This window comes from Sporothrix schenckii, assembly GCF_000961545.1.
Source record: "Sporothrix schenckii 1099-18 chromosome Unknown Cont38, whole genome shotgun sequence".
Lineage (NCBI taxonomy): Eukaryota > Fungi > Ascomycota > Sordariomycetes > Ophiostomatales > Ophiostomataceae > Sporothrix > Sporothrix schenckii.
In genome coordinates, this window is record NW_015971139.1 from 193,715 (window position 1) to 207,281 (window position 13,567).

At 56.7% G+C, this 13,567-nt stretch overlaps 3 protein-coding genes across 3 annotated transcripts; 2 read left to right on the forward strand and 1 right to left on the reverse strand.

The window, feature by feature from the left end:
* Nucleotides 1-3,280: 3,280 nt before the first annotated feature.
* SPSK_06195 (isocitrate lyase) lies at nt 3,281-4,927 on the forward strand (the record flags this gene model as incomplete). Its single annotated transcript, XM_016732902.1, has 1 exon — nt 3,281-4,927. The coding sequence occupies one exon, from the start codon at nt 3,281-3,283 to the stop codon at nt 4,925-4,927; it is 1,647 nt and encodes a 548-aa protein (XP_016591785.1).
* A 1,104-nt stretch (nt 4,928-6,031) lies between these two features.
* SPSK_06032 (HAT1-interacting factor 1) lies at nt 6,032-8,180 on the forward strand (the record flags this gene model as incomplete). Its single annotated transcript, XM_016732740.1, has 3 exons — nt 6,032-6,999; nt 7,193-7,583; nt 7,845-8,180. 3 exons carry the CDS (start codon nt 6,032-6,034, stop codon nt 8,178-8,180), a joined length of 1,695 nt encoding a protein of 564 aa, XP_016591786.1.
* A 685-nt stretch (nt 8,181-8,865) lies between these two features.
* SPSK_05829 (uncharacterized protein) lies at nt 8,866-13,161 on the reverse strand (the record flags this gene model as incomplete). The annotated part of the gene is made up of 1 exon (XM_016732539.1): nt 8,866-13,161. One exon carries the CDS (start codon nt 13,159-13,161, stop codon nt 8,866-8,868), a length of 4,296 nt encoding a protein of 1,431 aa, XP_016591787.1.
* Between the last annotated feature and the right edge of the window lie 406 nt (nt 13,162-13,567).

A 13,567-nucleotide genomic window follows, 5' to 3' on the forward strand; every position in this document is an offset into this window, starting at 1 on the left:
GGTGTAAGGTGAGGACGAACGAGTTGACAGTTTGCCAGGCCTGGCCTTGGTTTTGTGTGTGACCCTGGCACCTCTTGGCGCAACAGCCGAGCGACTGTCAGAAGCAAAAGACGTACTACTCCCTTGAAAAAGGTGGCTAGTCGTATATGCCTCGTACCCAGAAAACTGGCGGGACTAAAAATAAAAAAAAAGGTGGCCCTCGGGGAAAAGATGGTTCGAGACACGAGAACAGGACGGTAGATGACGGTAGAAACAAGGGCAGCAGCCTTGTCGTGGTCATATTGCCATCCATTGCCATGTGACGGACGATGTAAGCCATACGGAGGACGCAGTGGCCGCGTGAGATGAGGAAGCAGCATGGGAGGAGCAACCTGGACGGACACACGACACGAGACACGGAGTACGAATTGCGAATCCTACGGCGTGATATGATGTTTGTGTAATATGATGGTCATGTTGGAAAACGTCGACGCATAGCTCCGACATACGAGGTTAGGATTTCCGATTTTACGAATTCACAAAATCTCCTCGCCCGAGCGATGACCAAGCACTTGCAAAGATCAACATGAAAAGGGGACACCAAGACAAGGGTGCAAAGTGCAAAATAGTATCAAAACGGTAGGAGGTACAGTGACAAAGCGAGAAAAGTACAAAGTACAAATCGACAAGACGATAGAACCGGCCAAGTACGGAGCCGGTGCGGCAAAACACCACAGCACAGGGCGGTGCCACGCGGTTTTCGGCCAAAATGCCTGCAGCATTTCTTTTCCAGATGCGATAGCGTCATATGCCAAAAGAAAAAGAAGAAAAGGACGGAGAGAAAGCAGCCACAGCTGTGAGCGCTCGCATGATGCGCATTGCGGCCAATGTCGCATGTACCAATATTTTCAGCTCTCCTACTCTCCCCCTCCTCCTTCTTACTTTTGAGCTTTCTCTTCTATTTTATTCTCCAAAAAATGCAGGCCGTCCAAACAGGAATATGATCGTGCCAGCTAGAACCCTGGCCCCAGGATGAAGTGATCGTGTCAGACGTTGTCCAATCTTCAATGGGATGTGCCACTAGCACCAATCGAACGCCACGAAAGCGGATAGTCGCAAATAGTAATGACGAAAACAAGACAGCCGAGGTTCGCTGAGCCGAGAATTGGCCCCAGTCTGGAGTAGTAAAGTGGCGTCTCCCCAGATCCCTAGGAACAATACTCCAACATAATCCGAGACATGCTAGTCAAAACCGACACCTACGTACTCCGACTTTGGGGGGGATAAACTGCTGACTTTCGTTTCTCTTCGTGTTCTCTGCCTTTTTGATGCTCGGAATCTAGGTCAGCGGGGAGAACGTGTGACCAAGGGCGAGGAGAATGAGAAGGCAGTTAGGATGGCAGCAATGCAGGTAACAAATGTACGTCGTACTGAGTAGACGCTGGCACTGGCCCTTGGAATGAGCGAATGACGGCATTTCACATGCTTTTTTTGGTGGGAGGCAAGACATGTCAATCCCCGGAAACGAATGGTAGTGCGTGACAGTACCATTGGAAATTTGGTTATTTGCATAGCGTGATTTTACCAATTTATGCATATATGCGGTAATCCGGTGCAATGGAAGTTTTAACATCACGACTTGCCGTACGCCATGTTTTGTTAAGAGTCTGCTATATAGAACATGCCGTCTTCATCTCTCGATTAGGTCACCGTCTTCCAGATTCGCCATCTGATTACTATTGTTTCGCAAGACAACAAGTTCTTACTCTCAAACGCCTTCCAGCTACAGACCATCTTTGCCGTCCCCCCGCAGCAATATGTGCACGATTGTACAATTAAGGTATGGAACGGGGAGACAAGGGAGAAACGAGCAGAAGACAAAGGTAAACAATGCATCCATGCTTCAAAACGCCAGATGCACTTCAAAGCCCAGAATCACGGGCAAAAGCCGGGTGGCCTGCTGCCGTGATTGGCCGATCCGCAAAAGCAGGTGTGCAGAGCCACCGTTGACCCGAAAAGTGGCCCAAGAGGACGCCAGAAAGTGTGTATATGTCCAATGCCCAAGTCTAGGATATGACCGCAGAAGGTGAGAAGTCCCTCTCCTTTGGCGGCAGTAAACAATATGCACCAAGCGAAGTCTCGGGGGCCTTTTTCGCACATCGGGTCCGTTACGGCAATGTGGAAGGAAAGTGGAGCAGGGGCGTATGCGGTCCTGTTCCCCCCTGTAACGTCCCTAGAGTCCAGTGGACTCAGCGGACTCAGCAAGTCGTCCTGTCCCAACGCCGACAGTGCCCGCTTCGTCACCAGGAAGCCGCGGGCTATGTAAGTTGATTGGCTGGTGTAAGCTGAGGGCACCACTAAGGCCTTTCAGTTCAGTGTCCTTCTACGGCTGCGCTTTTGTATTTCTTTGCCACTTGACAATCGACGGCTGTTTAAGCCCACACCCCTACGAAAAGGTAGTGATGGAAGATGGCCTTTCTTGTTCCTTTTCGACGCCCCCTTCTCCACTTTTTCAACCCAGTAACCGGTCGGGCAAGCGGCTTTCTCAGGAATGAAAGGGAGACTTACGCAGAAACAAAAATGAGAAAGGCGAAAGGGAACCGAGAAAGATCAGAAAGAGACGAGTGGCAGAGTAACTGCAGTCCCGTCTGAGAGGCCATTGAGTTTTGAGAATTCTGGGGGCATCTGCGGGAAGCAAACTGCTTACCACGAGCCATCTGCTTAAGACAACAAGGGCGTGCCATCCCAGTGAATTGGCCCTGCTTCAGACCAAAGTACCCGTGCGGAGCACACGGTACACGAAAAAAGACGGTACAAACCAGAGACCAAATACTTCCCTTTGGGATGTCCTTCGCAGAGCCGGCTAGGGGGGGCGTGTGATTTAGAGCTAGCTCGGCGTGGAGCAAGCGTGGAGGCGTTTGGAGACCGTCTTTACTGTCTTTCTGCCATCCGCGTCTGGATGGCGTTAAAGAGTCATAACGTACCCAGGCGTCCTCGTAGCCGAACATGTGACGGAGCGTAAAGCAGCCGTACCCAGCTTGCAGGACCAAAGGGCAAAGGGACGAGACAACAACGGAAGCTATTTTATATAGTACAGGTCTGGCCTTTTTTCTTTTCATTTCTCTTCTGGTCTTCTGGTCAATTCTCTGATCAATTGTTTTGTCCTCCTCCATTCTGGGTCATCTCCGTGTCCTCCTTCATTCTCACTCTCCTCATCGTCATCATTCATCTCGAGTGGTGATCACATAATTCATTTCTCCTCTCTCCCTCTCTCTTTCTCTCTCTCTCACATACACACGCAATGGCGTCCAACAACATGCTGCCGCCGGCCATTGACGCCGCCGCAGAGGACCAGCGCTTCGCCGACGAGGTGCGCCAGGTCAAGCAGTGGTGGAGCGAGCCGCGCTGGAGACACACCAAGCGGCCCTTCACCGCCGAGCAGATTGTTTCGAAGCGCGGCACTCTGCCCATCCAGTACCCCAGCAACGCCCAGGCGAAGAAGCTCTGGGGCCTGCTTGAGAAGCGCTACGCCGAGAAGGACGCCTCCTACACCTACGGCTGCCTCGAGCCCACCATGGTCACCCAGATGGCCCAGTACCTCGACACGGTCTACGTCTCCGGCTGGCAGTCGTCGTCCACCGCCTCGTCCTCGGATGAGCCCGGCCCGGATCTGGCCGACTACCCCTACACGACCGTGCCCAACAAGGTCGGCCACCTCTTCACGGCCCAGCTGTTCCACGACCGGAAACAGCGCCACGAGCGCCTGAGCCTGCCCAAGGACCAGCGCAACAAGGCGCCGCACGTCGACTACCTGCGCCCCATTGTGGCCGACGCCGACACGGGCCACGGCGGCCTGACGGCCGTCATGAAACTGACCAAGCTGTTTGTCGAGAAGGGCGCCGCCGGCATCCACATCGAGGACCAGGCGCCCGGCACCAAGAAGTGCGGCCACATGGCCGGCAAGGTGCTGGTGCCCACCAGCGAGCACATCAACCGCCTCGTGGCCATCCGCGCGCAGGCCGACATTATGGGCGTCGACCTCGTGGCCATTGCGCGCACCGACGCCGAGGCCGCCACCCTCATCTCGTCCACCATTGACCCGCGCGACCACGCCTACATCCTGGGCGCCACCAACCCCAACCTGCCCGCCCTCAACGACCTCATGACTCAGGCCGAGGCCGCCGGCAAGAGCGGCGACGCCCTGCAGGCCATTGAGGACAAGTGGCTAGCCGACGCCCGCCTCCAGCGCTTCGACGACCTCGTCGCCGACGCCCTCGCCAAGGCCGGCCGGGGCGCGGCGGCCGTCGCGGCCTACAAGGCCGCCGCCAAGGGTAAGTCGCTGACGGAGGCCCGCGCGGCGGCCCGCCAGGCCCTCGGCGCCGCCGCCGCCGACGCGCTGCACTTTGACTGGGACGCGCCCCGCACGCGCGAGGGCTTCTACCGCCTCAAGGGCGGCTGCGAGTGCGGCATCGCCCGCGCCATCGCCTACGCGCCCTACTGCGACGCCATCTGGATGGAGAGCAAGCTGCCCGACTACAAGCAGGCCACCGACTTCGCCGAGGGCGTCCACGCCGTCTACCCCCACCAGAAGCTCGCCTACAACCTGAGCCCTTCCTTCAACTGGAAGACGGCCATGCCCCGCGCCGAGCAGGAGACGTACATTCGCCGCCTGGCCCAGCTCGGCTACTGCTGGCAGTTCATCACGCTGGCCGGCCTGCACACCACCGCCCTCATCAGCAACCAGTTCGCCCGCGCCTACGCCCAGAACGGCATGCGCGCCTACGGCGAGCTTGTCCAGGAGCCCGAGATGGACGGCGGCGTCGATGTCGTCAAGCACCAGAAGTGGTCGGGCGCCACCTACGTGGACGAGCTGCAGAAGATGGTCACCGGCGGCATCAGCTCCACGGCTGCCATGGGCAAGGGTGTGACCGAGGATCAGTTCCATTAAACAGGTGGTGACCTGTTGTGCTCTCCGTCCTCTCGCTTTTGTCATTTTCGGTCTTCTGTGTCCCGGTTTAGACTGGACTCTTCTGGCACTCGTGTAAAAAGTAGCTGAAAAAGCACATTGACGCATTGTTTTTATTTTCGTTTTCTTTTGTTCCAGTTACATACGTTTGATATCTTGTGTCATTTTTTTCGCCGTCGCCTTCTTGCCCGGCACACATAGTCCATTATTCCAATGCCATGTCAAGTTTCCAAAGATCATTATTGTGCGTCTTCAGTTCCATTTGACCTCATGCAAATGCAAACGCGCGGCGAGCGCACCTTCCTCGAGCCCCTCGGCTTAGCTGCCTTTGGTCCTCGGCCAGTCAGGTCCTCTCCACACCCAATGGAAAGGGCCCACTGAAGTGCCCCACAGAAACCAGGAAAGGGCCAAAAACTGCCCTAACAATCGTCATACATAGAGAAGCACTGAAAACGCGCCCAGACGGTTCCAGCTGCCTCTCAGTCACGCCAGCCCGAAAAGCTCTCTACACCATGTCACCATCCGCCAATCAGACACGTTAGGTGCGCCAGAGCGGGGCACAGCTACCAGTTTCTCCTCTTTCTCCTGCGCTCACATCGCGTGTCACGAGTAGCTCAGGTGGAGAGACAGGAAAGAGCGACTGAACTCAAGAGACACGGAAACAGTGTCACGAATCGCAAAACCTGCAATTGAACAAATACGGAAGGATCGCAACTCGTGACTTTGTCCTCTTGCCATCTTTGCCATTTTAGTCACCCGAATCGCACGGCCGCGCCTTCCACCTGTGTAATTAACAGTTGTCGACCTGCCCATCCCATCTGCAGAAAGGGTCTCCCCACAATTTGGAAGCTCCCTTGACAGCATTTCCTTTCCCCAATTCTCTCGCGACGGCATCGTCTCTACATCCTTTGTTCACCATCTTCCATCCGCCATCGCTCTCCTGTTCGTTTGTGATCGTTTGTCTGCGCGGTCCATCCATCGATTATCCAACCAACAGACAGGTGTTACCATACTTATATCTGCACAAGTACCTGTACCTGTACCTGTCCCTGTTCCTGACTTAACACGCACATCAACAAATTGACCATGGCCGACAACGCCCCTCCTGCTGAGCCGGCTGCGGCTGCAAAAGCTGAATCCACTGCTCCCCCCGTCGTCGTCGCGTCTGCCGTCCCGGCTGGCATTCGCTCTGGTGTCAGCACCCCGGGCGGCCCTCGCTCGGGTGCCGTCACGCCTGCCATGTCCGAACTCCCCGCCGACCAGGTCGGCTACAGCCTCAAGGTCTCGCTGGCCGACCTCTGCGCCAAGGCCGCCATGCTCTACAGCCAGCAGAAGAACTACGAAGAGGCCGCCGAGGTCTATGCGCGCGCCGCCGAGATGCAGGCCGAGATCAACGGCGAGATGGACCCCGAAAACGCCGAGATTCTGTTCCTGTACGGCCGCGCCCTGTTCAAGGTCGGCCAGAGCAAGAGCGACGTGCTAGGTGGCAAGGCGCCGGAGACGAGTGAGGATGCGAAGAAGGCCCCGAAGGCGCAAAAAGACAAAAAGGAGTCCGCCGCGGGCGGCTCCGGCATCATTGCCAAGGCCATCGGTGGCGCCAGCGACAGCGATCCCGTGGCGAGCGCATCGTCGGGTGCGACCAAGGAGGAGGCGGCGGCGCTCGAGGCCAAAAAGCCGCTCTTCCAATTTACCGGCGACGAGGAGTGGGATGCGTCGGACGACGAAGCGGGTGAGGATGCCGCGGGCGGCGACGACGACGGCGAGGGCGACGAGGAAGAGGAAGACGACCTTGCCGTGGCCTTTGAGGTGCTCGACCTGTCGCGCGTTCTCTTTGAAAGACAGCTCGAGGAGAAGAAGGACAAGGAAGGCGCCACGGACACTGGAGCCGAAGCGGAAGGCCTTAGCAAGGGCAAGGAGGTTGAAGAGAGCAAGGCCGACGGCGACGAGGCTGCGTCTCCCATTGCGACAGGCGTGTCCGGCGACCTACGCCACGTCCTGGAGCGTCTCGCCGACACACACGATCTCCTGGCCGAGATCTCGCTCGAGAATGAGAGGTAAGATACTCTGCTTTTGTGCGCAAGGAAGGAATTCACTCTCGCCTAAATCAATGGGTGAGAGCGAAAGGAGGAGGGTGAACCGAAGAAGACCCGTCGTTTGAAAAAGAGATCTACACCACACGCCTCAACTCTTTTTGTCTTCTTTTGCAGCTCACCTTCTCACCTTTTATTTTCTTTCTTCCCAAAACAGATACCCCAACGCCATTGTAGACTCCCGCGCGTCTCTGGCCTACAAGAAGCGGTACCTGTCCGAAGACTCTGAAATCATTGCCGAGGCCCATTTCAAGCTGTCTCTGGCTCTTGAGTTTGCGTCTGTCACGACCGCTAGTGAGGACTCCAACAATGGACACGGCAACGGCAACGGCGCCGCTGCCGACGGCGGTCAGCAGCAGACACAGCAAGTCGACCAGGAGCTGCGCGACGAGGCGGCCCGCGAGCTCGAGGCGGCCATTGCCAGCACCAAGCTCAAGCTCCAGAGCAAGGAGGTCGAACTGGCCACTCTGCACTCGCCAGAAGACAACGACTCAACGCGTCGGCAAATTACCGAGGTCAAAGATATCATTTCCGACATGGAGCAACGGGTAGGACCGGCATTTTCTTTGCTTTTGTTCCCTTTCCGTCCCTTATCCGTCCCTTTTCCGTCCCTTTTTTCATTGTCGACCCCAGGTGTATTCGGTTGCCCATCTTCCTGCACGTCTATATCGTTGCTGGCCTTGCGGATCGGTTCTATTTTCGTTCCCTTTCGAGGCCAACAGCCGTACCATGATCACACCGGTCTCAAACGCTCCTCCCCATACTTTTGACCAAATGCTAACCTCTTTTTGCTCGACTACGAAATTTAGCTTGTCGACCTGCGCAAACCTCCCATTGATCTGAACGCGGCTGTCAACGGCCCTGCGGGTGCCGGCCTGGGCGGCCTGCTGGGCGCCCTCAGCGGCGGCGCTGCGGGTGGCTTCGGCGGTGCTAGTGGCAGTGGCAGTGGCAGTGCCGTTGGCAGCGATGCCAAGAAGCCCGCCACAGACCTGACGGGCCTGGTCCGCAAGAAGGCTAAGGATGTCCCTGCTCCTGCTGCCCTGTCAGCGGATGCCTCCTCGACTAATGGCAAGCGGAAGGCCGAGGAGCCGGCTGACGGATCGGACGAAGAGGCCAAGAAGGCCCGTACTGTGGATGCCGCATAATGCCATGCAACCCAGTAAAGGGGAATGTTCATGTACGATTTTAGGGAGATATGGGACGCCGTGGAGTCTCGTATTTTCAAAGGGTATATGGGGGTATTTGTGGCCATGTTCTGCCATATTTGATTTTTTCAAGTTTGACTGTGTTCTGTTTCCATTGTTTTTCATTGTTTTTCTTGTCTCTTTTTATCAACATCAACAACAGAAAGGTATCGGCGTGGCTGCAATATCGGACAAAATCTTGAGTGAGAGTCCGTTCATAAAACAATACTTACCAGGACAAGGATGGGCATGTTATGGGAATGGCTTGTTTTTTCAGTTCGAGCGTCTATTGATTATGTGCTATCTATCTCACAGGCTTCCGGTCAATATCGAAACTCTAAAGGAGCCAATATTGTGACGTAAAATTTTCCAATTTACCGTGCGAGTTTTCGTCTTGGTTTTTATCTGAAGATGAAAACATAACAAGACATAAATATTGACACGTTTATTTTATATGGAAATAACAATGTTTTACAATCACGCCCCATATTCATCAATACAAGCACACAACAATGTAAGCATTACTTTTCAAAAATTATATATTGTTACGTCATAATTTGAAATGTGCATGGGAAACTTGTTTCCTTGGCGTCAATTCTAAATAGGGTATCATATCATCATAAAAATACAAAATATATACACAAAATTACAATTCATCCGTGTCGTCCGAGTCGCTGATATCTTCATGGATCGCGCGTGTAAGCGAGATGGGCGGCACCGATGTCCGCAGGTCGGGCACCTCGACGACTGAGGCAGGCTCCGGCTCCCTATCTGCGGGACCAGCAACTGGACTGCTGGAGAGCAAAACGACAACGTTATCGTCATGTGAGTTCCCGGCAGCATCGTCCACCGCCATGGCTTCGTCGGCTGGCGATTCCCACCGTGCCGTGCTGTCCTCGTGTTTGATGCGCACAGACGCGACAGACGTGACTGGCGGAGTTGCCTGATCTTGCGTAGGCTGCGTAGTCGTGGCCTGTGTCGACAGGACCGTCTTGTTGTGCGGTTCGCGCTTGATCCGGGGGAGGGTGGCTTCTGTCTTGACCGGGCCCTTGTCGTCGCCATCGTCATCCTTTTTGATTTGTGGTAATGGGTTCGTTTCGTTGGCTTCTTTCTTGCCATTCAACTTGTCGGCATCATCTTCCACCTTCTTGGTTTCCTTGATGATCTTGCCGTCTATCTTTTTCTCTTTCCCTTTGCCCTTGCTGTTGTCGTCTGAGTCGTCCATTCTCATGATCCGCTCGCGTCTCTCCACAACGTCCTCGCTGATGACGACCAAGGAGGCCACTTCGCCTTCTTTCGGTTCATCCTCGTCGCGTTCTTCGTCAACTTTGATTTGCTCCCTTACCGTGAGGCCACCTTCTTCGTCTCCTTCACCCTCGCTTTCTGTCTCCCGCGAGGCCTCCATCTGTTCGCGGAGCAGCAGTTCGCGCTTCCGGTAAAACTTCTCGAGGCACTGCCGCCGCTGCTCGGGCGTCCAACCTTCGACGACCACGGCAAAGTCCGTGGCCGTGGCAAAGCCGGCCTCGCGCGCCATGGTGCAAAATTGGCGGCGCATGACGTCGTCGGGCGGGTTGTACTGCAGGCGTTGGCCAAGAAGCAAGGACGCATAGAACCCTGAGAAATCGGCGTCGCGGGCAGAGCGGAAAGCAGTGCTAGTGTCGGCCATGGTCGAACTGATGTCTCCGACGTTCGCCTCATAGGCTGCGACGCTGTCGTTGTCCGACAGGCTGTCAATATGACTACCGCTGTCGCTCTGGTCGTGGCCGTAGTAGGCACTTCGGTTGGTGACACTGACGCGACTGGTGTTGTGGCCGTCCAGATCACCGTCGTCTTCGTCATCGTCGCCACGGCCACCGCCGCCGTCCATACCACCTTCTTCTGCCAGGACCATTTCGGCGCGACGCGACAGCTGGGCCTCGACGCGACTGCTGCCGACCACCTCCGAGTTGTTATGTGTGTACTCGACGCCGGCGCTTGCGAGGATGGCCTGAATCGCATCTCGCTTGCCAGGCGGGCTGTCGAGTTTCTTGTCTGCGGCGCCGTTCTTGTCATCGTCGTCGTCGGCTCCCTCAGACTTTATAATGGCGGCCATTTGGTGATTGCTGGCGGCGCCCTCCAGTTTGACGAGCATTTCATTGTCCTTGTCGGCCGCCGCCTGCTGCATGTCAATGGCCGTCAGGTGCACACCCACTTTGGCCTCAGCAATGTTGGTCTTGTTGACAATGTCGCGGAGCACGACCTGGTCGGCAGAAAACGTAAATAGGTTGTTGAGGCCAAAGATCTCGCCCTGGCGCGTCTGGTCCTGCTGCACGCCCTTGAAGTAGCGCCGCTCGGACGATGCGCTGTAGCCAATGTTGGCCTGCTGCTGCTTGTAGATTTGGCGCGCGTAGACAATTTCTTCAATGGTGCCGGCCGACACGAGGCGGAACACGTCGACATCGCGCACCTGGCCGATACGGTAGGCGCGGTCCTGGGCCTGCAGGTCGTAGGCCGGGTTCCAGTGCGGGTCAAAGATGACAACCTTGTTGGCCGAGGTGATGTTGAGTCCGACGCCGCCGGCCTTGGTGGAGATGAGAAAGACAAACTGGGCCGGGTCGGCATTGAAATCGTCGACGACGCGCTGGCGCTCATCATAGCTGAGCGAGCCGTCGAGGTAGCTGACGCTGTAGCTCGTGTTGTGGAACAGGTGCTGCAGGATGCGCAGGAGGCGGACATTGTGCGAGAACACGAGCACCTTGTCGCCGTTCTCATGCCAAAAGCGCAACAGCTTGCGCAGCACCTTCCACTTGCCGCAGAAGTCGGGGTTCGCCAAGTTGACGAGCGAGTCACGCTGGCGGTAGAGCGTCTCCCAGTCGTCCGGCACGCAGGTCTTGAGGACGGCCATGGCGCGTTTGTAACGGTCGTTGGCGGCTTTGGCGGCCGAGACGGCTTTGATTTTGGCGGCAACCGATGCGGTCGAGGAAGGCCGCCGTGAACTGCCTTCGCCATTCCCCTGCTCGACTTCATTCTCCTCTTCCTCCTCCTCGTCGTCAACGTCGTCGGGATCCGGCTCATCTTCCTCTGCCGTGCCCACGACGCCGTCAGCTGACGGGATGAGAAGCGTCAGATGATTCGAAAGCTTGAGCAGGTTCTGGATCGTTGGAAAGACGAGGCTGAACCAGCTCACCTTCATTCCAGGTACCGGGGAGACATATTTGTAGCAGCACCAGCCACGCTTTCGGTGCGGATGTTCATCGCACGGAAAAGACACGCGGCGCAAGAACTCGACCTGCTCGCTGTCAACAAAGTTCTTGTAGGCCTGGCTCTGGCGGTCGGTCAGTGGGCAAAAGACGACCCGGTCGGTCTTGCGCGGCAGCTGGTGGGCGATGAGCGACTTCATGCGTCGCAGAAAGAACTCGGGCAGCAGGTTCTGGACTAGTTTTTTGGCCGTTGTTCGGGCCAGACTTAGCTGGAAGAGAGTGGCGTCGTGCGACTGGCCAATGGTCAGAGGCCTGCTGATCGTCTGCTGCCACTCGCGCAACGTGCCAAAGCGGCCCGGGTTCGTCCAGTTGAGCAAGGTCCACAGCTCCTCGTACTTGTTTTGGATGGCCGTTCCTGTCAAGCCAATGCGGCACAGAGCGTTGACTTCGTCCATGGCGCTGGTCGTCTCGGACTTGCGCTCCTTGAGGATGTGGCACTCGTCGGCGACGACGGCATCCCAGGACACCGAATTGATACGGCCCTTGTTGTTTTTATAGGTGGTGTACGTAGTCACCATGATCTCGAGACGCCCGGCACGGGCAGCCTGCAGCACATCGTCCTTCCCGGAACCGTGGTAGAGGTCAACATGCCACCAGCCCCAGCGCTGCAGCTCATTGCGCCAGTTCTGAATGAGCGAGCCGGGGCACACGACCAGCACGCGCGGGTACCAACGGCTGTCGGGGTCGTCGCCGTCACCGTCACCGATGGCACCGGCTGGAGGCCCTGCACGCCGCATCTTGCGCATGCGCTTGTCGTCACGCTCGTCGCCCGTCTTGCCAAAGGCAGCCGTCAAAAAGGCAGCCACCTGCACGGTCTTGCCGAGGCCCATGTCGTCGCCCAGAATGCCGCCCTTTTGGTAGACAAACAGCTGGTGTAAGAACTGCACACCGGCCACCTGGTAGTCCCGTAGGTACTGGGCCATGCAAGCCGGAATGACACCCGCCGAGAACTCGAGCACAATGTCTTTCCGCTCGCGGGATGGCCGCACACTGCTGTCGAACTGGGGCCGAGTTTGGAGCGATGTCTGGGGCAAATGGCTACCGTTGCTCTTGGCGCGGTCGGATCCATCTGGACGAACACGATGACGCCGCCGGTCGTTGTCGTCGTCGGAAAAGTAGATCTCCGTGTAATCGGGAGGGAGCCGAAGGCCGGCGTCTTTCAGGAGCGCTCGTTTTTTGTCGAAATCACGGCGGCGCTTGCGGATGTATTCTGGAATGGCGACGCCCTCCTCGTCCTCGTTCTCCCCCTTCACGAACTCGTCATTGTCTGCACGTGCTGTCGATTCTGCCCTTCCTTTGCCCTTGACGTCCTTCCGCCCGGCCGCGGCTGACCTGCCTCGTCCGCGCCCTCTTCCCCGGCCTCTACCTCGACCGCCTCCTCCACCCCTTTTGCGTTTTTTGAGCCGCTCGTATTCGCCGTCGGACTCGTCGGTCCACTCGATCTTGACACTTAAATCTTCTGGTCGAGGGCATTTCCCTGGGCCCCGATCCGGATCGTCCGGTCCCACTTCAGCTCCCTCTTCTCCTTCTTCGTCGTCGACATGGTCGGCTACATGCAATCGTCGTCTTTTGACGCCTTTGGATGGTCTCGGCGTGTCGAACGGCTCCAGATCAAGGTCAGAATCGACTTCGAGCTCGGATGCCGTGGACTCTTCGTCAATGACGATCCCTTCGTATCGCGCCGACGCGCTGCGCGCTGCCATGGTAGTTACGTGGGCATTGCGTATGCCTTGTGCTGGGGGTGTGAATTGACAATGGCGATGAAGACGCGACGCGAGAATTGGAGCCAGCGGAAGAGGGGCGCAGATTGGCGTAAAGTGCTTTGGAGCTGTTGCGTGAGCACGTGCGTTGGCTAGGCTCCCGTCAGGTGGGGGCGACTGTTATAGGACGTCACCCACAGGCACATGCATGCACTAACCTGTCCTGCTCTTTCCCCGGCTGGGGAACAATATAGGAATCAATTCCGCACCTGTCATTTGGCGGAGATCAGTGGTGCCTCGGCTGGCGTGGAGCAGGGAAAGAGCAAACAGCAATACGCTGCAAGCGGGCCTGCCATGAGTATCAGAAGACGAAGCAAGTCCCAAAAAAGCAATCCAAGGAAGTCTCGAC